The sequence below is a fragment of the Hippichthys cyanospilos genome, chromosome 15 (genome assembly GCF_059441005.1).
Source record: "Hippichthys cyanospilos isolate Australia breed blue-spotted pipefish chromosome 15, RoL_Hcya_1.0, whole genome shotgun sequence".
In the NCBI taxonomy this organism is placed as follows: Eukaryota; Metazoa; Chordata; class Actinopteri; order Syngnathiformes; family Syngnathidae; genus Hippichthys; species Hippichthys cyanospilos.
Window position 1 is genome coordinate 19,266,338 of NC_142383.1, and position 26,245 is coordinate 19,292,582.

The following is a 26,245-nucleotide window of genomic DNA, read 5'->3' on the forward strand; positions in this document are numbered from 1 at the left end:
TCGCGCGGAACGCTGCCGTTGACGGGCGGGAAAACCGACCAATGGGAATTAGGACCTGCGTGCGGCCGGCGAATTGGAACTGATGCGGTTTCCCTACCGAGCATAGAAACGCGCGTTTCACCCAAATGGACGCAACCTTAAGAAAGGATCAACGCATGCCGTACACAGTAACTAAACGACTTCTTTCGTGGTCATTGTCTAATATGGCTCGATTTGAAAACTACTCTTTCTGCAGAAACCGCGAAGCCACTCCGGTGGGGGCGCAGGAAATGATAAGGGGGCTTCTGCCGATCGAAACAGAGGGTTAAAACCATCCTCTTCATCGACTCGCAAAACTGTCAGCGGAGGGCGCCGTTGCTCCTCGAATCGTTTAGAGGAACGCGCAAGTTAACGGATCCGCAAGCAGAACGTTTTTTTTCCGCCAACACCATAACTTCCTGCTTCTCCGCACTGATCACTTTTAGTTTTGCGATCAAAAGATTACAAAGTTAAATTCCGCTTGCGACGTCAGAAGATGACGTAGGCGTCAAGTGACTATTATTGTAGGGTGCGTTTGATTAGCGCTTTACGCGCACACCAAGAAAGGCTACGCTTCGCACTTACATATTGCACGCGAATTCGACGTTGATATTTATCCATAAGCATTATATTGAGCTAATCGGACAAGATGGGCGCGTGTTTTCTATGGGAGAGGTGAAACATAATGGACGAACTGGATGACAAATAGTGTGCGTGTGTGTGTGTGTGTGTGTGTGTGTGTGTGTGTGTGTGCGTGTGTGCGTGCGTGTGTGTGTGTCAGAGGCTCGTGCTTGTCCGGAATCACACGCACCCGACTCGGCAGCCTCCTCCCCGCGCGCACGCGCGTACCGCAAACTGTGGAATGTGGGCGTGCACGCGCACCCGTCTTTATTTGGACTGGGCCACACACACGCACACGTGGTTCAAGGAGAAGTCAATTTCCTGTTTTTTTGTGTCAACTTGACCGCTTTTCTTCGCATGCAACTCAACGCGAGTCCACCTCGCTCAGTGGCCAAATGTTCACATTTTCGATTTGTTTGATGCTCTCAACATCTAAGACAGCGATGAGCGAAAATTCAGCCCCACCAATACGCCACGACCGAGTAGCATGCACCTGAGCGCAAGTCGATGTGCGTTTTGGCCCAATTAGTAGGGCGCGCGCGCGTGCACATAGTGTCGAGTCGGGCTTCTAGTTTGGGCCCGCGGGTTACTAGCACGGGCGGAAGGAAGGAAGGCGCCATTGCGCGCCTGCCTTGCGCCGTGGAAGAGAGGAAGCGCTAGTTTCGAATTCCCAATACGGATCCAAGTGAAGATGACGTGGAGGTGCACGGGCGCGTTCGAAGGTCAACAGTCGCTCGCCCGCCACTTGACGGCATCACAAAGACTGCTGTGTCCACTCGCGCACAATCCTTCTCTGTTTGACTGCGTGCGTGTGCGTTTCTCGAGCGCGCGTCACGTCACGGGCATTTTTCAGCCTTGAGTTCTTCATCCGTATTGGGGTCGAGGCGGCGGGAAGATCGTCCGCCATTCTCCTCGGAAGGACTTTCTGAGTCGCGAGCTTTCCGTGTCATGGATACGCATGAAACGAATCGATAGCCGCGGCCCGAATCGTCGGCGGGCGGAAGGACGGCCGGTTCTCCCCGCCCCCGCGGAGGCGCTCGTGCGCGTGCCCGCCGCCGTCTCTCCCTCCGCAAGTGAAGCGAGACGGCAAAGAAGAAGCTCGAGTGGAGCTTCGCCAGCTCGTACGTCCCGCGCGCGCATCGGACTTCAGGCGCCCGGGTGCGTCTCGGCGGATTGGACCTCCGGCGCACGGGTGCGTCCCGGCGGATTGGACCTCAGGCGCCCGGGTGCGTCTCGGCGGATTGGACCTCCGGCGCACGGGTACGTCTCCGAACGCGAGCCTCGGTCCGGTCCCGCCTGGGACGAGCTCGCGATTTGGAGTTTGGCTTGCTCCGAAAGTTTGTCGATGACATGTACGCGTGTGCGTGTCAGTCGTCTGGTCACCCTGTCTCCGCCCGCCCTTTTCCCGTTGGATGCGCGCCGCCCGATGAATCGATCGCGCATCGCACGTTTGGACTTTTCGATTTCTAACCGACTTGAAGGTGCGTCCAGGAAGTGGGCTCGACGGGACACAAGATGGCGCCGCGCGGCCGCCTGCTGCTGCTGCTGCCGTTGGCCCTCATGTGTTTGCTTCCGGTGACGAGGCCGCGCCCCTCCGGCGACGACCGCCTCCGCTCGGGCGCAGGTGAGCACGACCGGCGACCGGCGACCAGTCGGCGGGCCGAGCCGTTCCCTGTTTGTCAACGTGTTCCCTCCCCGAACGCACACTGGCGACCAGTCCCGTGTTTGAAAGGAGCAGGTGACCGTTGCTTGCCGGTCTCCACGTGTTGTGAAAATATCTGGCGACCGGTCCGAAGGCCGAGCCGTTTCCTGTTCGTCCGAAGTCGGCGACCAATCTGTTTTCCGCCCCTTGACGCGTGTAGACACCGACCGGCGACCGATCCGCCGTTGCCAGTTGGTCGTTTATGCGTTCCGAGTCGGAAGGCCGAGCCGTTTCCCGGTTGTTCGAACGCGCCGACCGATCTGCTCCCCTACAACAACCGGCGACCGGTTCTTGTCCCGGTAAATGGGAGAGTTTCCGGCTAACTCGTTCCCCGCGACGTTTGCGAGAGTCCTTTGTCCTCTGGGCGCCGGAACGCCTGAACAATGCGCGCGCCTCCGATTCGGGGGCGACAGGAGCGGGGCCGACTCCACTTTGTCCTTTCAGCGGCTCCGGCGTCCGCGTCGTCCGAGGACGACGAAGATGACGACGAAGACGGGGAGCCGTCGTCCTCGGAGGAAACGGAAGCGGCCCGCAACGCCACGCGGGGCCGCCAAGCGCGTGAGTCGAAGCCGTCCATCCAAAAGCGGGGCCCTCCTCGACCGCTGACGCGAGGGTGTCCAAAGCGGGCCCTCGGTGGCTCGTCCACATTTGGACCCCGGGCCCGATTCGGCGGCTTATCTCCTCTTCCGTCCAGCGCGGCCGTCCCCTCCCGGCCGGGCGTCCCCTCCCGGCTGGGCGTCCCCCGGCAAGATGAAGGCGCTCTACCGGAAACCGGTCAAGCACGGGGTCAGTTTCCGTTGCGGGGTCAAGGGAAACCCCGCCCCCTCGCTGGACTGGTACAAGGACGGGCAAGACGTGCGACAGCTGCGAAGGCCGGGCGGCTTCGAGGTACGCGGGCGAGCGCGCCCCGGGCCGCGCCCGAGATCCCCTTACCTTCGCGCCCCCGGACAGATCAGACGGAAGGCGGGGGCGCTGGTCCTGGAGACGCTGCTGATGTCGGACGGGGGCAACTACACGTGCGTGGCCCGCAACCCGCACGGCACCATCCGCCACCACATGGTGCTGGACGTGGTGGGTGAGTTGACGCGCCAGCGCGCCAGCGAGCCGGCGAGCCGGCGAGCGAGCCAGCGTGGGGCTTTGGCGCCGGCGGAGCTCACCCTCCGCGTCTCCAGAGCCGTGGGCTTACGGGCCGGCGCTGAAGCCCGGCCTCCCGGCCAATCGGACGGCGGCGGCCGGCCAGCGCGTGCAGTTCGCCTGCGGCGCCACCGGCGACCCGCCCCCTCACGTGCTGTGGATCAAGGTGGACGAGGCCGAACCGGCCGCCGGACCCGACCGCCGCCCCCGCGGAACCGTCGTGGAGGTGCGGCGCCGCCCCCGCGCTTTGCGTGTCCTCCCTTGGACTTGACGCGTAATCGACAAATGCCCGAAAGTCGAGAGGCCGCGGATCCCATCTCCCGACCGGCAAGGCCGCGTCGAAGTGTCCTCGGGCAAGACGCCCGTCGCCAGTGGCTAAATGACTAGCGTGAGGCGCTTCGAGTACCCGGGGTAGAAAAGCGCCAGAGGAGTCGGACTCCATCCGTTTAGCCTTCGACATTTGCCAACGATTAGACGGCTCGTTGCGACGACTGCCGGCAAATCGCTCAATTGCCAAAGCGGGACGCCGACGCCGGGGTTTTTCTCCGGTCGTCTCCGGCGGGTCTTTGGTCTTTGGCGCTTTGCCTTTGTAGCTCTCCACCAAATAGCGCGCAAGCGTCCGGGGAGCCGGCGCTCAATCCCGCGGCGCTCAATCCCGCGGCGCTTAGTGGATAGCTGCGATCGGGCTCGTCGGAAGCAAAGGCTTGCCGTGCCGGCGTGTCGAAGCTTCGCCAAGCGTGTCGATCTGCTGTGTGAAGCGCGTTGAGCTATATTAGCATAATATGCGAAGAAATCCAACCTATGTATGTTTTCAAGCCCTTTATTTCTAGGGGAACTGGATCACAAATAAATGCGGACGTAGAATGAGGGGAGGGGGGGGGGGGCCCTCACAGAAACACATGTCCCTTCTGGTCACAGAAGCGCCCCCGTTCAACCGCAGGAATGTCTTTTGCGCTTGTGAGACACTGCAGCAAATAGGCCAAAGTACAAGTGGAGGAGTCTGTCGTACGGACAGTATTCTTGCGCTGCCGCGTTCGGGGGAGCTTACCGCATCAAGCTAAGCCCGTCCGCGTGCCCCCAGGGCATTTGGGCCGAAGACCCGCAGCTGCTGACGCTGGCCAACGTGAGCGCCGCCGACGCCGGCCGGTACGCCTGCGTGGCCGAGACGGCCGGCGGCGTGGCGCACCGCTCGGCCTGGCTCACCGTGCTGGAAGGTACGCCGCGCTCCTCCTCCTCGGCCGCTTTTTCCCCGCGCTCAGTCGACGCGTCCCTCGGTAGGCCCGCCCCCCGGACCCCCCGTCCCGCCCGGCTACGCTCAGATCTCGGTCTACTGCGCGGGCTTCTCGGCGGCGCTGGCCCTGACCTTCGGCGCCGTCTTCTGCAAGCTGCGCGGCGGGCCCGGCAAAGGCCCCGCCCCCGCCGGCCGTCCGGCCGTCCGCAAGCTGGCCAAGAGCGCGGCGCTCAAGAGACAGGTGCGGGCGCCGAGGCCGGCGGGACGGAAGAAAAGAAAAAAGTGCGCGTGCGCCATAACGGCCGAGGGCGTCCCCGGCAGGTGTCCCTGCCGTCTCCGTCCTCCGTCCGCTCCCAGGCGCCTTCCGCGCCTCCGCCCGGTCCATCCGACCGCGACTACCAGCTGCCGTACGACCTTCGGTGGGAAGTCCCTCGCCAGAGGTGAGCGGCCCGCTCGCCCGCTTTGAGCACCGGCTCAGGTTTTCGCTTCGCAGTCTGACGCTGGGCCAGCGGCTGGGCGAGGGCTGCTTCGGCCAGGTGGCCTTGGCGGAGGCGGTGGGCCTGGACAAGGAGCGTCCGGCGCGCGTCACCAAGGTGGCGGTCAAGATGCTGAAAGGTGAGTCGGGGGTGGGGGGGGGGGGCGCCGCTTCCCGGCCCGCGCCTGACGCGCGCGCCGCGCAGCCGACGCCGGCGACAAGGACCTGATGGACCTCGTCTCGGAGATGGAGATGATGAAGACCATCGGCCGCCACAAGAACATCATCAACCTGATCGGCGCCTGCACGCGCGACGGTGAGCCGCGCCGCCGAGGCCGGCCGGGCGTCCCGTCCCGGCCGGGCCCGAGCGGGATCCGGCTTTTTCCAGGGCCGCTGTACGTGGTGGTGGAGTACGCCGCCCGCGGGAACCTCAGGGAGCATCTCCGCGCGCGCCGCCCCCCCCGACGCGGAGTACCGACGCCGCCCGGCGGCCCGGGCCGACCTCCGGGACCTGGTGTCGGCGGCGTACCAGGTGGGCCGGGGAATGGCCTACCTGGCGTCCAGGAAGGTGACCTCGCCCGTTCCCGCCCCGGAGTCGGCCGCGCGCCCCTCCGAGCCCACGTTTGCCGTCCGCAGTGCGTCCACAGGGACTTGGCGGCCCGCAACGTTCTGGTCACGCACGACCTGGTCATGAAGATCGCCGACTTCGGCCTGGCCAGAGACGTGCACCACGCGGACTACTACAAAAAGACCACCAATGTGAGACGTCCGCCAAAACGCTCCCGAGCTAGAACACCAGTCCAGTTCAGAGGAAGTGCGAACACGTGTGTGCGTGCGCGTGTTCCTCAGGGTCCTTTGCCCGTCAAGTGGATGGCGCCCGAAGCTCTGTTTGACCGCGTCTACACGCACCAGAGCGACGTGTGAGTCCCCGAGCGAGCGGGCGCCGCCGGAGGAATTTTCCCTAACCTAAGGCCCCCCCCCCCAGCTGGTCTTTCGGCGTGCTGCTGTGGGAAATCTTCACCCTGGGAGCGTCCCCGTATCCCGGCGTCCCCGTGGAGGATCTCTTCAAGCTCCTGAAGGAAGGCCACCGCATGGACAAGCCGCACGCCTGCACGCCGCAGCTGTGAGTAGCGAGCGCCCTTTTCCTCGCTTCCGGCCCAGGTCCAAAGCCCGTCCCGGTTTTTGCCGCTTTCCGCTCATTTTCCTCTTACGATTTCCCCGATTGGCCCGTCGCGTATTTGTTTCATCCTGGATTTGATGGGTGCGGCCCGATTGACGGCCGGCCGTCAACTTTTCCGCAGTTTTTTGCGATCGACGCAAAACGAACCAAGTTGTTTCACATTTGGAACGAGCAAAAGTGGCCGTGTGCTTTGTGCTCCGTCAGCTACGCGATGATGCGGGAGTGCTGGCGCGCCGCGCCGTCCTGCCGGCCCACCTTCCCCGCGCTCGTCCGGCGTTTGGATGCGGCGCTGAGCGCGCTGGCCGAGGAGGTAAACCGCCGAGCCGTTGTCGCCGTCCGGGACCGACGCGGTCCCGTTAAGTAACTGCTGAAGTTGCTAGCGTCGCTAGAAATTGCTAACGTTGCTCTTGGTAACGGCTAATACTGCGAGCGTGGCCAAGTGACGAACTGCTGCTAACGACTGTTGCTGCTGGCACTGCCGGCCGCCACAAATGCCGGAAATTGCTGCTACCGTCGCTATTGGTAACGGCTAATACTGCTAGCGTGGCCAAGTGACGAACTGCTGCTAACGACTGATGCTGCTGGCATTGCCGGCCGCCACAAATGCCGGAAATTGCCGCTAACGTTGCTATTGGCCCGTAACACTAGTAATAAGTTAGCAAGTTCTGAAAACGTTAACATGTCGAATGGCCCGTATTGCGAAACAACAGCTAAAAGTGCTAGCATTAGCAAGTGCCGAAAATGTTTGGCATCGCCAAACAAGAGCTGACGGCGCCAGCACTGCCGCGTGCTAAAAACGCTGCTCGGGTCGCTCGCCGCCCGGATTGCTAACGGCCGAAAGTTGCCGAAGATAACAACTTGCCCGCAAGCCCTGTTGACCAACGTCGACTTCGCCTCCAGGAATACTTGGACCTCAGCCAGACTCCGTCGCCGCCTTAGATGGATCGTCGTCATCGTTTGTCGCTCGGGACGCGTGTACATATTGTCAATAAGGAGACAAAAGCAAAAACGTGCTGTCGGGATGTTTTCTTTTTCGCCGGGTGCGGACAGGAAAGACGCCGGACAAAAAGGGGGGCCGGGCGGCATTTTTATTGGGCGCGCCCGATCGGCGCTCCGCGACCGGCGCGGAGGCGGGCGCATGAATCAGCCGGCCGCCCCGGCGGAGCATAAATCAGCGGGGCGCCCTAGCGGCGCTTGCGGGCGAAGAGGTGGGTGGGGTCGCGGCCCCGGAAGCCCGGTTGCACGTTGAAGACGGGCACGTTCCTCCAGGCCGACGGGTCGTCGGCGGGGGCGCCGGCCCGGGCCGCCTGGCACTCCCCGTCCCGGACCATGCGCAGGAAGGTCTCCACGTCGGGGCCCAAAAGGGCCAGCAGGCCCGAGCGCACCGCCGCCACCGTGTCCGGCTCGCAGCCCTGCAGCGCCTGCAGCAGCGTGCTGTAGTACCTGCGGCCGACAGAGGGGGCGCCGGCTCTCCGGCCTCCGTCGCGTTTTGGCGGAAAACCCTACGGAGCGCCCTGACCCCGAGCCCGACCCCCTCCCCCTCCCCCTCCCCCTCGCCCTCGCCCTCGCCCGGCCGCGCCGCGGCTCACCTGTTGGGGAAGTGGGCGGGCACCTGCACCACGCGGGCGAAGGCCAGCGGGTTGGCGCGCGCCGCGCCGCAGATGCCGTGCGCCAGCAGGCACTCCTCCTCCACCTCGGCGATCATCCTCTGGAAGACGTTGCAGCGGCGGATGGTCTGGAAGGCTTTGGCGCCGATCCCTTGGGCCACGCACTGCAGGCTCTTCTTCACGAAGGTCTTGCCCTAGGCCGCGCAACGCCTTTTCGCATCGGCGCCCCCTTTCAAGCGCGGGCCGGCGGGCGGCGGCGGGCCCCGCGCGCCCTCTGACCTCGGTGTCGAAGGTGGCGGCGGCGTGCAGGAAGAGCTCGCAGATGTCGTGCATGCCGTCCGTGTCGCACGTGGAGTTGTCCAGGCAGGAGAAGAAGTCGCAGCCCACCGCCACCGCGCCGGTCAGGCAGCGCGCCACCTCCGCTGCGGCGCGCGCCGCACGCGTTCAGAGGGGCGGGCGCTCGCTCCCCGGCTCGCCGGCTCGACGGCTCGCTCACCGGGACTGTTGGAGGAGAAGCGGGCGCGACGCGGCCCGGCCTCCTCGCTCGGGGGCTCCGAGCAGCACGCCGAGGCCAGCGCCGCCGCCGCCAGGAGCAGCCCGCCGCACCGCCGGGAGCTGGCCATCTTCGCGCCGACCGCCGGGAAGGGAGCAAAGGGACTGGACGGGACCGAGGGGCCGGGACGGATGGGGACGCGGCTCCGGCGGGCCCCCTTTAAAGGAGGCGCGCGCCGGCTCCGTGACGTCACGTCCCGCCCATTGGCATTCGCCTCACGTTCTTCTTCGCTCCGCTCGAGCGCGACAGCTTCCTCCCTGGAAAGAAAAAAAAAAAAAAAAATGGTGCCTGTTTCCACAAGGGAAAATCGCAGGCGCCGCGTCATTAGCTCCTTCGATCCCAAAGGCGTGTTTTGACGTCCTTGGGGGACTTTTTTTCTTTTTCCCTTCCCGTACGCTTTTCATTTGTTTTCTCAATCGCTCCACCACTTGGCTCGTCGTCGTCGTCAGTCGGTTGAACGTCCGCGCTCTTCAAAACCAAAAGGATCGAGCTGCAAGTCCGAACTCTGCAAAAGAAGTACGCGTCTTTGCTATTCGCTTCATCCGTTCAAGTAGAAAAAAGTCGATGGATGAACGCTGCATTTTGCTCTTTTGTTTTCTATACGCCGAACTCGCGTCGACGTTGTTTTTTGCAAAATAAAGCTTACTATAGAAAAAAGCTTTACTCGACTCGTTTATTGAGAAAAGAAAAAGCCTTGCGATAGTCTTCACTTTAGTTTGGAGAAAAAAAATACCCCTAACTATCGATTGACGTTGTTTTGCAAAAAATAAAACCTTATTATACTGTCCATTTTTTTTCCTCAAAAAGCCTCACAATATACTGTCATTTTTTTTGAATATTTTTTTGGCAAAACAAAAACCTTACGGCAGACCTATTCTTTGTGCAAATAACCCTTACTATTAGTGTATTTTTTTTTACGGTAGACTTATTTTTTGTCATTTTTTGCTTTGTTTTGTTTTGTTTTGTTTAGTGGAGCGTGGTTTCTTGCAAAAGCGAGACACGCACGCACGCACACACAGCGGTTTTGACATGATTTTATTGCGGCGACGGCCAAGCCGCCCAAAGCCAAGAAGATTTTATCCGGCACGTCCTCCCGGGGGCCGCGCGCGCGGGGGGGCCTTATCTCCGGGAAGCGGCGACCCGCGCGGGTCCGGGGTCGGCGAGCGCGGGTCGCGCGGCGACGGCACGCCGGCCCGGCTCGGGGCCTCACAGCAGGCCGGCCTCCTGGCACATGCGATAGAAGCGTCCCTGCAGCTGGATCAGGCGCGCGGGGGCGTCCGCCTCCACCACGGCGCCGCGCTCCATCACCACTATCCTGCCGGGCCCAAAGGGAGGGTCAGGCCGCCCCCCCGGAAAAAGGGGCCGGCTTTGCGAAAAGGGCCGGCACCTGTCGCAGTCCAGGACCGTGTTGAGGCGGTGGGCGATGGTGAGGACGGTGCAGCGGGCAAAGTGGCTCCGGATGGTGGACTGGATCAGGCGGTCCAGCTCCGGGTCCACGGCGGCCGTGGCTTCGTCCAGCAGCAGGATCCGGCTCTTCCTCAGCAGGGCTCGGGCCAGGCACAGCAGCTGCCGCTGGCCCACGCTGCGCACGCCGCCGCAAACGCAAACACGCTCGCTTCAAAATTACGGGCGAAAAATAAGGGAGGGGCGCCTCGGCTCCTTTCCCACAGAACGAGAGCGCTCGGAACGGCGGGCGGGGACCTGAGGTCGTCGCCGCCCTCGCAGCACTGATGGCGCAGCTGATCGGGCAGCTGGCGCACGAAGGCGCCCAGGTGGGCCAAGTCCAGCGCGCGCCACAGCTCCTGGTCCGAACGTTGGTCCAGCGGGTCCAGGTTCATCCGCAGGGAGCCCGAGAACAGCACCGGATCCTTGGAGGAGGAGGAGGGGTCCGAGGGCGGGCGTCAGTACGCCGCAAGTGCCCCCCCCCCCCGCCTCTCAATGATTCGCGGCGCGGGCCGACCTGAGGGATGATGGTGATGCGGGAGCGAAGGTCGCGGAGGCCCACCCCGGCGATGTCCACGTCGTCGATGAGGATGCGTCCGGCGGACGCTTCCTGAATGCGGAAAATGGCCAAGGCCAAGGAGGACTTGCCGGCTCCCGTGCGGCCCACGATCCCCACCTGCCGGCGGCGGCGGCGTTGGCAGAGCGGGCGGCGTTGGCAGAGCGGGCGGCGGCAGGGGCCGTCACCTTCTCTTGGTCCCGGATGTCCACGGAGATCCCCTTCAGGGCCCAGTCCAGGCCTTTGCGGTACCGCAGCCCGTAGTCCTGGAACTGGATGCGGCCGGCGGCCGGCCACTCGTCCGCCAGCCCGCCGCCCTCGGTGAGCCGGGCCGCCTGAACAAGGGACGGGCCGCTGGGAAGGGCTGAGGAAACCCGGGGGACGGCGGCGCTCCCGGGCCCACCTCTTTGGGCGTGCCGCCGTACTCCTGGACCCGCTCCACCGACACGATGTTGTTCTCCACGTCCGTCCACGAGCGAACGATCCAGCTCAGGATCCCCGTCGCCTGCCGCGCCACAAAAGCGAAAAGCCCTGGCCATCCCTGTCCGCTCGGGACCTCTCGGCCCCTTGAAACATAGAGAATGATGGGCAACCTGAAGCGAGTGGGACAGCGCCAAGCCCGCCAGGCCCGGGCTGAGCCGGTCCCGACTTTGCACCGACAGGACGGCGGCGGCCAGGACCAGGAGGTTGCCCAGAAACTCCAGGTTGACGGCCAGCCACCTGGCGGAGAGCGGAGAGCGGAGAGCGGAGAGCGGAGCGGGCGCTGTGGGCAAAAGGGCGCCGACGGCCAAAGCGCCGCGGGAGCTACCTGGTGGCCACGAAGCGCGGGAAGTAGGCCTCCTGGTTGCGGTCGATGCGGCGCCGGGCCTCGCGCGCAAAACGCTCCCGCTGGCCGAAGGCTCGGATGACGCAGGCGCCCTGCGCCGTCTCGTTGAAGTGGCTGTAGATGGGCGAGCGGCTGACGGCCTCCAGCCGGCGCAGCTGGCAGGACGCCGCCACGTAGAAGCTCTGCAAAGGCGCGGCGTCCGTCGGCGCGCCTTCATCCGGGCGGGCGCCGGACCGCCCACCTGGATGAAGGCGTAGACGCAGGCCAGCGGCAGCAGCGCCAGGCCGCTGACGGGCGCGGCCGCCAGCACCACCGCGCAGACCTCCAGGAGCTTGAACAGGTAGCCCAGCATCATCTTCAGCCCTTCGGGGATCATGCAGTCGATGGCGTCCATCTCCTTGGAGAAGCGGTTGAGGAGGTTGCCGCTGGGCGTGGCCTCGAAGAAGCCCATGGGCGAGCGCAGCACGTCGCGCAGCAGCTGGGCGTGGAGCCGGCGCGACGCCACCAAGCCGCCCAGGGCCACCGCCGCCGTGCTCCCGAACATGGCCAGACCTGAGGGGCCAGAGCCCCGATGAGCCTCCGACCTCGGCCCGCAGTGGGGAGGCCTGGCGCCGGGGATTCCTTCTCCCGCCGCGTTTACCTAGACGCGTTTTTGTTTGTCGGCTCGTTTTAATCAATGGGATCGCGTCAAATCTCGGCCGCGAAAACCAGCGATAGCTTTGGGATTTGGAGCCGCGGGAGGAACCCGGAGGCGCGCCCCCCCGAGCGGAGCACCTTCGGGGGTCTCCCGCTCCCAAAAGGCGGAAAAAGGCGGCGACCTTGAGTCAAGCCCAGCGCCCCGAAGACGCCGAGTCTGAGCGCGTGCTCGGCCCGGGTGGCGTTGCCGGGCCGCTCGTCGGCCCACAGGCTCAGCCAGTAGCTGTAGGCCAGGGAGGCGGCCTGCTGGAAGGCGCACAGGAACACGATGGTCATGATGAAGGTCGGGCCCACCGTCCGGAAGTAGTCGGCGTAAACTCGCGGCTTGACCTGCCGACGCAAGGCGCGGGCGTGACAAAGGTCGGGCTGCGGCCGGGCCGCGGCCGGACCGCGGCGGCGCTCGTCCCCGCGGGCACTCACTCTCCCCGCGCGAGCCTCGTCGGGCCGCGTGAGTCTGCCGGAAGAATCCGGGGGCGGGTCTTCGCAGAGCCCCGCCGAACGAACGCTGGCGCCGCTCGTGTCGCAGCTGAAAGCGGGGCGGGCGAGGGGGTAAGCGCGGCGGAACGCCCGTACGGCGCGGGGGGCGGAGGGACCTGATGAGCTGCTCCTGAGAAAGATCCATGGAGAAGTCGGTGAAGCTCAGGCGGGACAAGGACTTCCTGCTGACTGCAAACACAGAGGAGCGGGCCCCGAGTGGGCAAAGGCGGCTCGTCCGCGCGCGCGCGCTCGCGCTGGGCCGGCGCCGGGTACCGCGTTTGTAGGCGCCGCCCTCCCTGGGCCGCTTCTGGCCAAAGTCTTGGATCAACTTGGCGAAGGCCCCCTCGCGCTCCAGCAGTTGCGAGTAGGAGCCCATCTCGGACACGCGGCCCTCCTCCATCACCAGCACCAGGTCGGCCCCGGACAGCAGGTCCAGGCTGTGCGTGACCAGGACCCGCGTCTGAGCCGGGCCGACGAAAGGGAAGAAAAGGCGGCTGTCGGCGGGCCGCGGATCTCCGAGCCGGCCCGTCCCGGTTCCCGCGCGAAACGCGAGCGGCGGGTCCGGGACGGCTCGCCCTAGCAGGTACCCGTCTCGGAAGGGAAAAGCAGCCGCGCGACAACGGCTTAAGGCGCTTTCTAGATTTGGCCGGCCGGCGGCGGGCCGGGGGACCCGAGTCCATGGGGCCCCCCGCGCTCACCTTGTCCTTCAGGAGTCCGTTGGGTCCCAGCACCCGCTCGAAGATGTGCCGGCCCACGTGCGCGTCCACGGCCGACAGCGGGTCGTCCAGCAGGTACACGTCCGACTTCCTGTACACGGCTCGGGCCAAGCTTATCCTCTGCTTCTGACCCCCGGACAGGTTCAGGCCCTGCGGCCGGCGGCTCCGCCCGTCAGCCTCCGCCCGCCCAAACCCCGATCCCGAGCCCGAGCCCCAGCCTACCTTCTCCCCCATCTCGGTGGCGTCTCCGGCCGCCAGGACTTCCAGGTCCGGCAGAAGGGCGCAGGCTTCCAGCACGCGATGATACCAGCTTTCCTTCCTGTCCAGCCCAAACAAAATGTTCTCCTCCAGGGTGGCGTTTTGGATCCAGGCCTGCTGAGGAACGTATGCCACGGACCCCTGTGGACAGAAGCGCCCGAGAACGGGCCCGCACCGCCTGAGGCTCTCCAAAACGGTCCTCCGGAAATCAAACACCCGAGGGCCAAACACGCCAGGTCGGACTGCCTCCCGGGCCCGGCCGAGCCGCCTCTTGCGCAAAACTCACCCTGAGCAGGACGGAGCCCCCCCTGGTCACCATCTCTCCCAAGATGGCCGACAGCAAGGAAGACTTTCCCGATCCCACGTGGCCCACCGCGCCCACCAGCGCCCCGCGCTTCACCTTCCAAAAAGGACGCGGGGATGAGCGGGAGCCCGAGCCCGGCCGCGCTTGGGACGGGGACGCGCCCCGACCTTCAAGTGGATCCCTCGCAAGCACGGCGCTTGGTCCCGGGACCAAGCGAAATGGCCGTCTCGGATCAGGACCGCCTCGCCGTCTGAAGAGGACAAAGTGCGTCGGGGGGTCGGCGAGGGCCCGCCGCGAGCCGCGTACCGTCGGAAAGGGGGCGGCGCTCCACGTCGTCCGACTTGAGCTCATCCCGGCACAGGAAGTTCCCCAGACGCCGGAGTGAAACCAAAGCCTGTTTGGGCGGCGCGGTCAGGGCGGGGCTCCGTCGGGAGCCGAGCGGACGCCGGGCTCGGCGCTCGCCTGCAACGTGGTGCTCATGGCGAACGGGAGCTGACTCAAAGGCGTCTTCAGGATGTTGATGAGGGCCACGGACACAAAGATCTTCTGGGCGTCCAGGACGTTGCGCTCGTCACTCAGCACGTAAACCGCAAACACGGCAAACGCCACCTGCGGACACAGGTCCGGGCGATTCCGATTCCGATTCTAAGAGGAAGCCGCCGCCTGAGCGCTTCGCGTTTGAGGTCAGCGCAGCTTTCGAGTAGAAAAGAAAGGTCTCGTGAGCGACGGCTCACCAGGAAGGGGGAGGAGTTGAAGGAGGCCAGCGAGACCGAGTAGAGGACCTGCGACTTCTTCAGGGCGTCCAGCTCGCCGTCTCTCAGGACGCCGACGCGCCGCAAGAAGGCGTCCTCCCAGGCGTAGAACTTGAGGATCTTCACCCCGCTCACGATCTCGTTCATCAGCTTGATGCGATTGTCCATGAAGTGCATCTGCACCTCCTGGGGGAAGCCCGCAAAGTCCGGTCCGGCGGGACGGGACGGCGCGGCCGCGCGCCGACCTCACCTGCAGCTTGCTCCTCAGCTTTGCGATGAGCCCGTTCAGAGGGAAGATCAGGAGCGCGGCGCCCAAGCCGGCCAACGCCGACAAGCCCAGTAGCTGCGGGCGGACGGGCGCGCGGGTCAGCGGCCGGGCGCCGGGGTTCCGCCGCGGGGCGCCGGCTTACGTCGGACAGGAAGTAGAAGCAGAGCGCGATCTCGACGGGCGCCGCCCACACGCAGTTGACGTAAACCACAAAGTCCATCATCTTCTGGGTGTCCACGGAAATCAGGTTGATGATTTCTCCCAGCGTGCACTGGCGCCGAGCGCCGCTGCTCATCACCAGACACTGAGGACGCGGACGCACGCTTTAGGACGCCCGGCTCGGTGGACGCCCGGCTCCGTGGACGCCCGGCTCGGTGGACGCCCGGCTCCGTGGACGGCGCCGCCGCTTACCTTCCGGTAGACCAGGGCCATGATGGCGCTCTTGAGCCTCATGCCCAGCGTGAAGCATCGGTACATGTATTGATGGTTGAGCAGCGACTGCAGGCAGGACGACAGGAAGAGCAGGCCGGCGAACAGGAAGCCCTTCCACGTGGCCGCGTCCTCGTCCCGCATGAAGCCCAGCAGGAGGCTGCGCCGGACGCCCTCGCCGTTAGTGTCTAGGTTACTCCATTTGGGTTTTGCCACACGTGTTTTGGTAGGAGTGGATTTCTTTCTGTCGGGAGCTGTTTGCGAAGACCGCGCGAGGAGACCGCGCGAGGAGACCGCGCGAGGAGACCGCGCGAGGAGACCGCGCGAGGAGACCGCGCGAGGAGACCGCGCGAGGAGACCGCGCGTATCACGCGTGCGGAAGAAGGCTGGAAGAAGGAGGCAGGCGCCGCCATCCGAGCTCAGAGCGGAACGGCGCGGGCTTGCTCGTAATCTTCCAGAGAAAGAAGATAGCGGCGAGCGCGCGGACTGACGGCGACGATCACAAACCGAAGGGCGGCACTTAAGGGCAGCGACGGCCTCGTGACTCGGCCCAACCCAAACGAATAGAGCGGACGGGGCGTGGTTTCCGAACGGCGGGGGCTCGGTGAACCGTGCTCATCTCTGTCCGCTCCCCGTTCATTCATTCGGGTAGCCGTCGCTGCGCTCGAGACGTATGGCAACGATTAGGTTGTGACCGTGGGGGATGCGGCCGCGAGTCCTTACGCTATCGGTCCAAGCAGCCGCCGACGACTTCTTTTCCCGGGAACGTAAAGACCGAGCTACCAATATACGTGTGGCGAAAAACAAGTATGGGCCGGCCCGGATAGAAATATTCGAAAAAGCGCAAGGGAGGAAGGGAGCTCGCGCTGTCGGCTCGCAGCGCCGGCCACCTGAGCACCTGCGGGACGGCGAACATGAAGGCGTCGTGCAGGAGCAGAATCAAGGTACCCGTCAGGAAGTAGGGCCCGAAGCTCCGCCCCACGGCGCCCAGCAGGCAGGAAAGGTAGCCGCGCCTTTCGGGGGGCTCGCTCAGCAGCCGGCTTTTCTCCGTTGCCGCCGCCGCCGGCTCCCTGCCGAAGAGGACAGCCGGCGACTGGTCGGGAACCGGCGGAAACGACGCTTTTGTACTTAGGCGCGCTAAGCGGGGGCTTCTCACCGTCGGCGGGCGGGCGGGGGCGTCCAGGCGGCTTCCAGCCGCCGCACGATCCGCTCCGTCGAGTCCTGGTCCCGCAGCGTCCACAGGTCGGCCGCCCGCAGGGGCCGCCGGAAGCCCCGGATCACCAGCCTGGGCCGGGGCCACGTCGCCGTCGGCGCGGAACACACGGACGCTATTAGGGCGGGCGCGCCGACGCGGAGCCGACCTTCTTTCGCTTCCGGCGGAATGAGGCTCGGCAGCCGCGTGCTCCGTTTCGAGCGCGCGGTAGGTACACCTTTGAACGGCTAGCGTGCAGTCCTGCGCTAATTACGGTTCGCGCCCGGGCGGCGTCCCGTTTGGAACGTTCGGCCCGCGAGTGGAGGCGCCGCGTGTCCGCGTACGCACCCGCTGAACCAAAAGAAGAAAAAGTTGGACAGGAAGGAGGCGTCTTCTTCGGGACACGCCCTCTGAAATCGACGGGCCAAACAGAAGCGCCCTCGTCAGCGGCAAAACCAAGGCGAAAATCCACGCGGCCGGCTCGGGCGTACCTGAGGGCGGGGGGCGCCGGCCGGCCGCCGGTCCGAGAAGCCGCTCAGCACCAGTTGGACGGCTTGAAGGGCCGAGCAGATGAAAAACGCCACCAAACGCAGAGCGTCCGAGGCGAAGCCCTGAAACGGAGGGAGAGCGCCGCCCGGCAATCACTTGCAGGACGGCCAAAAAGAAGGGAACGCAAAATGCTTTCGCGTTTGTAATGTTTGCGTTGCCTCCCCCAAAAACCAGCGGGGGTTGGGTTGGGGGGGGGGGGCAACTTCTGACATGTGCAGGACTTGCCGCAGTGGCTTAGCCCGACTCCCGTCGCGCAACGTTGTCGCTATGCCTCGCGGGGCCTGAAGCTGACCAAAGGCTCGGTAAATGTTGCGGGAAAGTTTTTCTGTTTTGTTTTTTGGCCGCGGGCAAGCGAGGCGTCACGCGCGCACCTGCTGAAGAATCTGCTCCACGGCGAGCCTGAGGGGAAACACGGAGCACAGGACCAGAAGAGTCCAGAAGAGGAAGAGCAGGACGGAAGAGCGGCTTCCCTTCCTCCTCTCGGCGTGGAGCAGCAGCACCGACAGGAGCTGCCGCCGCGCCACATCGTCAGGCTGCGCGCGCGGCGCGGCGCGGCGCGGCGCGGGCACCGACGGCGGCGGCCCCACCAGAGTGACGCATCGGACCAGCGGGCCCAGCAGGAAGACGGCGTGGCCTCGGAGCTCGCCGCTCTTCTTGACCAGCAGGTAGAAAATCTCCAGCAGGCTCAAGGAGGCCAGGCTCAAGCTCAGCAGCTGCCCACATACACATCGATCCGAGTGGGATTGCGTGCAAGCTTATCCGCCCGCTTACTTCCGGCCTCGTCTTTTTGGGGAACGTCCATTCAGCGGGAGGTTATTACAGTTCCAGACACAGTAGACCGAGACATTTGCCGCATGTTCTTATTTCGAGTCTTCCGAACCGGCATTGATCTTCGCGTCTCTTGAGTGTGTAAATAAAAGGAAAGGAACATTGTTCTGGACATCTCCGTCGCGGAGACCCCACGGAATAAAGAAGTGTCGGCGTGCACGTTTACCGTCTTGGTGCAGCAGAGCGGCGAGAGCGGCAGGGGCGGGCGCGGGGGCCGCAGGTGCAAATACAGCAGGTAGGGGGCGCTGCAGGCCCACAGGAAGACGCAGGGCGCGCACACCAGCACCGTGTGTTGGAAGCACCGCGTCAGCTCGGGCTTGCTCGTGTACCACGTCGCGTTCCAGTCCTGCCTCGCGAGCACACAAGCGCGTCATTCGACGCCGACGTCGCGAGCGGACGAGCGCGTCGATCCGACGGGCGCGTCGATCCGACGAGCGCGAGCGCCCGGCCGCACCGCCTGCTGGCCTGCTCCAAGCCTGTCCGTGACTCTTGTCTTTATGCGTAGCAGAGGATTCGTGCGCCGCCTGCATCTACCGCCTATTCTACGGCGCCGGTGTGAAACTCCGGTCCCGGAGGGCCGGCATACTGCCCCCCCCCCACCCCCCCGACGCACCCCATCAGGGTCGCTTCCGAGCTCCGGGGTGCGTCGGGGAAAGAAAACCGCCGGCCCTCCGGGACTGCGGTTTCACACCTATGGCGTGGAACTGACCGCGGATGCAGACGGCACCGAAGAAGCCGATTTTTGACCGCTTCCGGTTGGTGAAATCGGATAGCGCGGCCGACGTCAAGCAGGGTGCAACGAGGCGCTCTAAAGGCAGAACTCGACTTGCTCACCCACAAAGGATCCAAACCTCCCAGTCGACACAAATCCTCCATGGCTGGGCCGCGACAATCTGGGCCGGCGGGGGCCGGGGTCCCGCTTTTACGCGCTGGAGCTTTTGTCGCACCGTCGTGCCACATGGCGCCGGCCGGCCTCACGTATGTGCCACATGTGCACGCGCCGGCACACAAACACGCAGGCTTTTTCGGCCTTCCTTTTCCTTTTTTCGGCCTTTCTTTTCCGTTTTCTTTTTCCGCGCCGGGAAGAGCGAGAAAAGGCTTAGGGAAGCGCTCTGGTCAGCGAACGGCGTCCGGGCGACTTGCCGCCCTTCATTTGAGGACAGAAAAGGCCGGGTTGCGGCGGCTTGAAGGCTGGGATTCGGGGAACAAGTGCTTTGACACCATCTTGACACAAAAGCAGCCATTTGACACCATCTTGTGACACGCGGCCGCCAACAAACTTTGTCCGCGGCGGCCGAGCCCGTCGGGACCAAAAGCCGCGCTCGGCCGCCACGTTAAAGCCGCGCGAAGGAAAGTTGGAGAAAAAACAAAAAACGGCCAACCTTGGCGGCGGGGAAGTCGGTCGGAGCGAGCGAGCCGAGGACTTCGATCGGCCTCTTGCGCGACAAAGGTTGCGGAGGGCGCCGGCGTATTTCAAGGTAAGAAGACATTTTATTTCGTTTGTCCGCGGGACGAGAAAACAGGCCAAGAGTTGCGCAATACTGGCAAACGCGTTGGCCGGCGCGTCTCTTTCTTTGTCCCGCGCGGAAGGTCGCGATGAGACGGGCCGGGCGGACGCTTTTGCCGACTCATCTGCGGTAGCGCCCCCTCTCTTTGTCGCGCTCTCGCTCCCTGGGGCGCTCGCGCTCCCGCCTGGGCGCCGGGCGCTCGCGCTGCCGCTCGCGCTCCCGCCGGCTGCTCACCACCGCCTGCGTCCGCCGCAGGAAGTCGTCCACGCGCATGTCGTAGTCGTGCTGCCGGAGGCGGCGAGAGCCCGTCAGCGGGTCGCCGCCCGCCCCGCCCCGCCCCGCCCCGCCCCGCCCCGCCCGCCCGCCCGCCCCCCGCGGACGGCGGACTCACCGGACTGGACGCGAAGGCGCGGTGGGGCGGCGGCGCCGCGGCCGCCGCCCGCTGCTTGTCCCTGAAGCGAGGCGGCGGGGCCTCGTGCGGCGCCAGGGGGGGTGGGTGGTGGTGGTGGTAGGCCTGGTGGGGGGGCGGCGGGGGGTGGTTGTGGTGGTAGTACGGAGGGTGGTGGGGCGCCGGCTGCTCCACGCCGGGGTACGCCGCCTGGAGGTCGGTAGGCGTCAGTACCGCGTCCCGCCAGGGGGAGGGAGCCCGAGGCCTACCAGCGTCTGCCAGGGGGGCGGCGGTCCCACGTTGTGATGGTAGTCTCTCATGTAGTCGCCGTAGGACTGACGGCAAACAGGAAGCCGCGTCAGCCACATTTTTTTCAGCTAGCCGATGCGTCAAATCGGCAGGAAGTCAATCTAAGCCCGGGGTGAAATTTCGCGCGCGATATCGAAGGAAAGCCTACGGGGGAAAAACACACCGGGAGGCTCAAATATGGCATCCATTTTCAAAATACGGCGACTTCGATATGCCACGCCCGTCCACACGCTCGCAAACGGGAGGTGGAGAACTACGACCTACGGGTGTCCGATTTAGCCCGTGTCGGGCTCGTTTACCGCCATTCAAAATTGGAAATATTTTATCAGGCGTTTCACCCGACTTTTCCACGAACGCTTTGAAAGGCAACTCGCAAACGGGGCGCAGAAGAAATGTTTGAGTTGACGCCAGCGTCCAACATGGGACATTTGCAAGCGTCTCAATGACTTAAACGATCGGCTTAGCCTGGACTCCCATCTTGCCATAATACTCAATTTGGTACACGTAGAACTATAAAGCGTGGAAGGCGCGGGGCACTCACCCCGTTGAGGAAAAGGTCCCGTCGCACATTGGAGAAACGCCTGCAAAGGACAGACAGACAGACGCCGGCGAGATTTTCAGGCCGCCCGGCGCGTCGGGGACGCCTCACCTGTCCAGCGGCTGGCTGCGCAGATCCGGGATGAACCCTGAAAAGCAAAAGGGGGCGTGAGGGCGGGTCGCAAAAAGCCAAAGGACGGGGCGGCGGGCCGGCTCGGCGGCACCACCTGATCGCTGGTTGAAGTCCGGGCAGTCGGGCCGAGGTCGCTTCCGGCCGTGGGGGTCGTACTCTTCGGGCCGACGCCTAATTGGACAAGCGGACGCGTGAGACCGGCCGGCCCCGCCCGCCGCACGAGTCGCACGCGCCAAGAGAACTCCGGCGGCGAGCTTCGGCGAGCCCCGGCACAAAATGAAAACCGAAAGGGCATTTGGCTAGCTCGGGTGTACGCGCCGGGTCCCCCGAGTCGTCCCGCTTTCTAGGCCCGGTCCTACGGTCACTCCCGCAGTCTTCCCGCTTTGTCTTACCTTTGGCTTCGTTTATGTCTCAGTCCGGATTTTTGCCCCGACGCTCCCAAATCCAGGTCTACTCACTTGGTCCGTCCCTCGGTTTTTCGCCGAGCCGTCGTCGGTCGGTCGGTCGGTCTATCAGTCGGTCGGTCGGAGCGTCTTTTACTTAGTTGCCTCGCTCGCCGCTTGTGTCGGCAAGTCCTTCCGGGACGTCCCGCTCATCCTCGAGTCAACTTCCAAGTCTTGCCCGCGCCAAGTCTTTCAGTGCCGAGCGAGCGCAAAAGGCGCCTTTGTTTGGGCACGTTTTCTCATCTTTTGGGCCCGCTGCCAAAGATTGCGTTGCAATTTCACGGACGTGTGGTACGGATGGCAACACTGCCCTCTAGCGGTCGCAGTTACCGCTACGGTGTTCAATCCGCTTAATATTAATAGGCAGAAGCTACCTTCCGCTAAAAATAAAATTAAAAAAAACGGCGTATTTGATGAGAATTATTTTTTTTAGCGTTTGAAAAGACGAAACTTCTCGTCCGCGGCACTGAAAGAGTTCGTCAGGTCGAAGCCGCCCCCGTTCGTCCGACCGCTCCAAAAGTTGTCGGCGTCCGAGTCTTTCCGGTTTCCCCGTCACTACAAAGTTGGTGAGGACGAACCCCCCTCGCGCCCCCCCGGTCGGTCACCGCGGGTTTTTGCCGGCGGCCCCGCCGGTCCCGAGGACGTCGGCCGAGTCGGCCCCGGGGCCTTTCGGGTCGGCGCCCCGAGCCCGGACCGGAACCTTACCCGTCGGGGCCGCCGGTCCCCAAGTCCGCCCCGCCGGTCTCTTCCCGTCCGGTCCCGCCGGCCCTCGGGTCTACGGTCCGCCGTAATGTGGGTCGATCGTCGAAAGTGTAAGAGTAGTGATCGTGCTGACTTACAAAGTCGGAAAGGCATCAAAGGCTGCGTGTCAACATACCGCTTGCGATGTAAAAGTGGACTTTGGATTCTACAAAGTTTGTTTCCACATCGTCACAGCGTCCATGATTTTTTTTTTTTTTTTTTTCCTCAAACAAACCCGGTTACTTTGCAAGGGCGGAGGGCTGGTGATGGCGCAGTCCTGTCAGCCGCCAAAGGAAAGCCCCGAGCGACCGAGCCTCCGGACCCTTGGAGTCCATCAAACACAAGCGCGCCCCAACAAAATGTCCTGGTTCGGGCGCCGAGCGCTCGGACGGACCCATCAGTTCCATCTTACGGCCGAGTGGACAAATGGCCCCCCCTTCATCGGATAGTCCAGCGAGCCCCCCCCGCACCGCCTTGAAAAAGCAAAAGAGTCCGTGCGGTCGTGGCGACGGTCCCTCGCTCTCTCTCTCCCTTTGCCCTTCAAGCTCCCTCGCCCCTGTGCATCGGTCCATAATTTTTTTACAAAAGTCCATCTAGATTTGGCTAGCTTCAACTGGCTACCAGTGAACCTCCTGCAAAGAGAGAAAGCCAAACAAAACATGAAAGCAATCCTCGGCGGCCCCGCGGCGCCAGCCCTCTCCGGGGTCCGGGAGCGGAAGAACGAGGGCGAGCGGGGGGGGGGGGGGGGGGGGGGGGGGGGGGGGGGGGGGGGGGGGTGATGGTGGCGGTGCTTGGCGATTGGCTAACCTTCCCGGTTCGCGCAGCGGCGGGCGGCCGCGGGCTCGCGTTTCCGAAGGGCTCTCACGCTTGTGGCGAACGCGGCGGGCCACCAGCTGGATGTCCGCGCTCTCGTCCAGCGGGAACAGCGCGCACAGCTGCGCGCCCACGTCCGGCTGGATTTCCTGGCCGGGAAAAAAACAAACAAGCTCGTTCGGGGACGCAAATCCAGCGGGGGGGGGGGGGGGTTAGGGTTAGGGTTAGGGGTGGGGGGGGGCGCTTAGACGAGCGGCGCTGCGGGAGCTTGGAAATTTGAAAACGGGCGGGAAAGAAAGGAAGGGAAGAAAGGCCGACTCACTTGGCCGTCGCGTCCGATCTTGACGGGCTTGTGCTCGTTCCAGGGGTTGGACAGGTGAGCCGTCTTTGTGAAGGGGAGCTCCCGCCTGCGGAGGTCAAGCCGACCGCGGGGGTGAGGGCGGCGGGGAGGCGCGGCCGCCGGCCGGCGGACGGGCGGGCGCCGGCTCACCTGCACAGCCAGTCGATCTTGAAGACGCCGCCCAGCATCTTGGCGTTCATGCCGGCCGGAAGCACCCAGTGGATGGGCGAGCCGCCGTGCAGAGACTCGGAAGCCAAGCGGGCGAACCCTGCCGCCCGCACGCGCACACGCACCGCTCAAGCCGCCGCGCCGCTCCCTCCCGGCCCCCCCCCGCCCGCGCCCCGTCTCACCTTGGAACTTTCCGCTCTCCCGCACGGAGAAGACCAGGATGACGCTTCGGGCCGAGCGGAAGGCGGCGTTGAGCTTCTTCTCGTTGACGGGCAGCGTGGACCACACGCCCTGCGCGCCGACGCCGGACAAACCCGATCGTCAAAGCGCGCCGAGGAAAATGGGAAAGCCCGGAAAAACCGACGACGGCTTCGGCGCCGAGACCGAAAGCGATGTCTGCGCCGCGCGTTTGATTTTCGCGCCCACTTTTGGAACCTCGCCCCAACCGCCAACGGGGGAACGCCGCAAAGAGTCGAAAGAAAGGCTGCGGCGGGGGGGCGTGGCCTACTTTGGCTTTGGCCAGGGACACGTTCTCGTGGTTGTTGCTCTTGATGACGAAGAAGCGCGAATCGCGCAGGATGTAGCGAAGGTTGCCGGTGGGATCTGCGAGAAGAGAGCGGACGCGGTGGGCGCGGGTCGGCGCCGGGCGGGCGAGGCCGGCGGACTCACTGACGGCTCGCACCGACGACGACAGCTTCTCCCGCTTCTTCTGGGAACCTGCGGCGCGCAAGCACACTTAGACGGCTCCGGCCGGCCGCCGAGGCGCGCGCCCCCCACCCACCCGAGGCGTCGGAGCCGGACGCGGAGCGGGCCGACTCGCCGTCGTCCGAGAAGCTGACGGAAGAGGCCGAGCGGGAGTCTCCCGCCTCGCTGCGCGTGTCGTAGTCGTTGCCCTCGCCGCGCCGCTCGTACTCCTCTTCCTCCTCGCCGTCGTCCTCCTTCTCGCCTTCTTCCTCCTCTTCCTCCTCCTCTTCCTCCTCGCCGCCGTCTTCGTCCTCCTCCTCGTCCTCCTCGCCCTCCTCCTCTTCCTCCGCCTCCTCCTCCTCTTGCTCGTCATCCTCGTGCGAGGCGGCGGCGGCGGGGGAGGAGCTCCCCGAAAGCTGCTCCGCCGCGTACTCTGTCGCCGCGTCCTCCTCTGATCGGTTGTCCTCCCGGCGGCGGGACGGGCTGCTCCGCCGCTTCTGCGTACGCGTTTGCCGGGAGACGATTTTCTGAGACTATTATCTGAGTTTTCGCCCGGGATCGCAAAGGCCCGCTTGGACTCGGGAAGAGAGCGAAGGCCGATCTTTCCCCGCGCGGCGACGTTGGCTCACCTGCTCGCCGTCCCCGGGAGAGCGTCGGCGTCCGGCCCTTTCGTCTCTCGCTCCCCTGCGGCTCTTTCGCTCGTCGCGGTCGCCGCGGTAGCCGGCGCCGCGCCGCCTGCGAGGACTGCCCGCGGACCTCTTGGAGGACGAGGAGGAGACGGGAGCGCCCGAGCCTCGCTTACTGGCCGAAGATGACCTGGAGGGGGCGCGGCCGGAGGAGCTCCGCAGCCGCTTGCGCTCGCGGCACTCCGAAAGCTCGCTCTTCCGCTTGGTTCCTGCCGGACGAACGCGGCGCGGCGTCGCAAACGCAAATAAACGCGGGAAAGATGAAGACGGAAAAGGGAGGACGGAGGACAAAACGTCCCGGGCGCTACCTTTCTTGTCGATGACGTGTCGCTCCGTCTGAGGGTTGTACAGCTCGTCATCCTGATCCGGCGCTTCGGTCAAAATGTCTTCCAGAACGTTGAGCTCGCCATCTGTCGCGCGGCAAACACAAACTTCAGCCGCGCCGATCCACACAATAGTGGATTTTCCGCACTTCAGGGCTTTAGGCTGCAACGCCATTGCAAAATTGAAGTTTCGTATTTAATTAGATTGAACTCTTGACGGGTCTTGGCGCCCATCTAAACAGTCTCTTAACGTAACCGAGAATCCCCCCCCCCCCCCCATTCTTCACGTTCCGCGCTTTCCATAAATCATTCCCGAACGTCCGCTAATCAAGTTTGACCGACTCATCTGATTGTTTTGACACCCTTTAGCGCATCGCCGTCTACTGTCTGCATAAGGCGAGGCCGGCCACTACCGTAGCTTCTATTCTACGCACCTTATAATGCGGCGGCCTCTACATATTGTACACATTTATCGAAGGTGCGCCTTATGGTGCAGGAAATACGGCGCAAAATCTGAACAACCGCTCGCCGTTCCATTTGGCGGGGCCAGATATGGATAGATATGGCCACCAAATTTGCACCAAATTGGCCACCAAATTTGCATTACTCCGTGTTCTAACAACTGAAGAGTTGGCCCGCTAATCCGATTGAGGCGAATATGACTGTTGTATTTTTGGAGGTTTGTGGGACAACGGCGCAACAGAAAGAAAACGTGAGTTGGAGGCGTGACCTTTATTGTTTATTCTAAATCTGGTGATCAACGTGCGCTCGCGCGTTCATTTGTGGAATGGCATACCATATCAAGCGTGCAAACGAAGCTATTCGGGTGCAACTCGCCCTACAAATGTCAGTGACTGACATGTCAACACTTCGCAACAAGTAATACTTAAGTTCCTGCCGCAAGGCCAGCCAACCCGGGATACCCAGGATACTTTGCGAAGCCGCAAAGGAGGAAAATAAGCGCTGGGCGACGCCACGCGCGAGGACGAGTGAGCGCCGACAGTCGGCGACACAAAAGGCTCCACAAAACAAAGGCTAGCCAAGGAGCTAGCCAAGGAGCTAGCCAAGGAGCTAGCCAAGGAGCTAGCCAAGGAGCTAGCCAAGCTAGCCGAACTAAGGCGCACCTTTGTCGTCGCGGCGGTCGGCCGCCATCTCGTCGCCGAAGCGTCGGTGATACCGACGCGAGTGAGCCGCTCGCGCTCGACGGAGAAAAGAGTTCCTTTGAAGGTTTCCGAAAATGCGGACGATTGTCGAGTGCGACGACGACTGGGAGAAAATGCTAAGATGGCCGCCCGGACAGGAAGTTATTCGTCTACCTGGTGGCAACTTCCGCTAACTGGGCGGCGTGGCTGTGACG

The 26,245-nt window shown here is 64.1% G+C and overlaps 4 protein-coding genes across 15 annotated transcripts; 1 reads left to right on the top strand and 3 right to left on the bottom strand.

Moving 5' to 3' along the window:
• Window positions 1-132: 132 nt before the first annotated feature.
• On the top strand, window positions 133-9,441 carry LOC148412251 (fibroblast growth factor receptor 1-A-like). Its single transcript, XM_088434652.1, is given in 18 exon segments — window positions 133-1,899; window positions 2,131-2,263; window positions 2,786-2,899; window positions 3,036-3,229; window positions 3,293-3,416; window positions 3,514-3,701; window positions 4,557-4,689; window positions 4,754-4,947; window positions 5,028-5,146; window positions 5,200-5,321; window positions 5,387-5,497; window positions 5,570-5,673; window positions 5,675-5,749; window positions 5,818-5,940; window positions 6,031-6,101; window positions 6,167-6,304; window positions 6,566-6,671; window positions 7,262-9,441. Coding segments are annotated over 17 exon segments (2,064 nt in total). The 5' UTR covers window positions 133-1,899; window positions 2,131-2,154; the 3' UTR covers window positions 7,301-9,441.
• Window positions 4,280-8,846, bottom strand: LOC148412252 (stanniocalcin-like). 2 transcript variants are annotated; one of them, XR_015867926.1, is made up of 5 exons: window positions 8,465-8,846; window positions 8,248-8,390; window positions 7,951-8,162; window positions 4,524-7,804; window positions 4,280-4,440 (listed from the first exon to the last, which is right to left on the bottom strand). XR_015867926.1 is itself a non-coding variant. In XM_088434675.1 (4 exons), the coding sequence occupies exons 1-4, from the start codon at window positions 8,844-8,846 to the stop codon at window positions 7,546-7,548; spliced, it is 996 nt and encodes a 331-aa protein (XP_088290801.1). In that variant the 3' UTR covers window positions 4,280-7,545. The 2 variants fall into 2 exon arrangements, 1 of the variants encoding a protein (XP_088290801.1); XM_088434675.1 differs by having other exon boundaries at window positions 4,280-7,804.
• LOC148412253 (ATP-binding cassette sub-family C member 1-like) lies at window positions 9,438-19,138 on the bottom strand. 9 transcript variants are annotated; one of them, XM_088434641.1, is made up of 31 exons: window positions 18,650-19,138; window positions 17,982-18,161; window positions 17,575-17,700; window positions 17,359-17,496; window positions 16,930-17,049; window positions 16,787-16,848; window positions 16,403-16,531; window positions 16,137-16,316; window positions 15,229-15,406; window positions 14,960-15,121; window positions 14,800-14,892; window positions 14,532-14,735; window positions 14,260-14,406; window positions 14,104-14,191; window positions 13,965-14,047; window positions 13,780-13,893; window positions 13,458-13,634; window positions 13,218-13,385; window positions 12,793-12,979; window positions 12,636-12,708; window positions 12,463-12,568; window positions 12,165-12,372; window positions 11,588-11,898; window positions 11,329-11,528; window positions 11,114-11,240; window positions 10,924-11,025; window positions 10,709-10,855; window positions 10,482-10,640; window positions 10,223-10,389; window positions 9,909-10,103; window positions 9,582-9,836 (listed from the first exon to the last, which is right to left on the bottom strand). In XM_088434641.1, exons 1-31 carry the CDS (start codon window positions 18,773-18,775, stop codon window positions 9,728-9,730), a joined length of 4,566 nt encoding a protein of 1,521 aa, XP_088290767.1. In that variant the 5' UTR covers window positions 18,776-19,138; the 3' UTR covers window positions 9,582-9,727. The 9 variants fall into 9 exon arrangements, 8 of the variants coding, with proteins under 8 accessions (XP_088290758.1, XP_088290764.1, XP_088290765.1 ...); XM_088434638.1 differs by lacking the exon at window positions 18,650-19,138 and having other exon boundaries at window positions 9,540-9,836; window positions 16,137-16,531; window positions 17,982-18,389; XM_088434639.1 differs by lacking the exons at window positions 11,114-11,240; window positions 18,650-19,138 and having other exon boundaries at window positions 9,540-9,836; window positions 10,924-11,086; window positions 16,137-16,531; window positions 17,982-18,389.
• A 148-nt stretch (window positions 19,139-19,286) lies between these two features.
• Window positions 19,287-26,200, bottom strand: ythdc1 (YTH N6-methyladenosine RNA binding protein C1). Of its 3 annotated transcripts, XM_088434651.1 has the most exons (16): window positions 26,013-26,182; window positions 24,874-24,975; window positions 24,509-24,774; window positions 23,973-24,376; window positions 23,865-23,912; window positions 23,704-23,798; window positions 23,378-23,486; window positions 23,178-23,295; window positions 23,010-23,094; window positions 22,682-22,836; window positions 20,785-20,861; window positions 20,670-20,706; window positions 20,562-20,601; window positions 19,981-20,046; window positions 19,715-19,921; window positions 19,287-19,608 (listed from the first exon to the last, which is right to left on the bottom strand). In XM_088434651.1, exons 2-16 carry the CDS (start codon window positions 24,922-24,924, stop codon window positions 19,444-19,446), a joined length of 1,923 nt encoding a protein of 640 aa, XP_088290777.1. In that variant the 5' UTR covers window positions 24,925-24,975; window positions 26,013-26,182; the 3' UTR covers window positions 19,287-19,443. The 3 variants fall into 3 exon arrangements, with proteins under 3 accessions (XP_088290777.1, XP_088290775.1, XP_088290776.1); XM_088434649.1 differs by having other exon boundaries at window positions 20,670-20,861; window positions 23,977-24,376; window positions 26,013-26,200; XM_088434650.1 differs by having other exon boundaries at window positions 23,704-23,912; window positions 23,977-24,376; window positions 26,013-26,200.
• Between the last annotated feature and the right edge of the window lie 45 nt (window positions 26,201-26,245).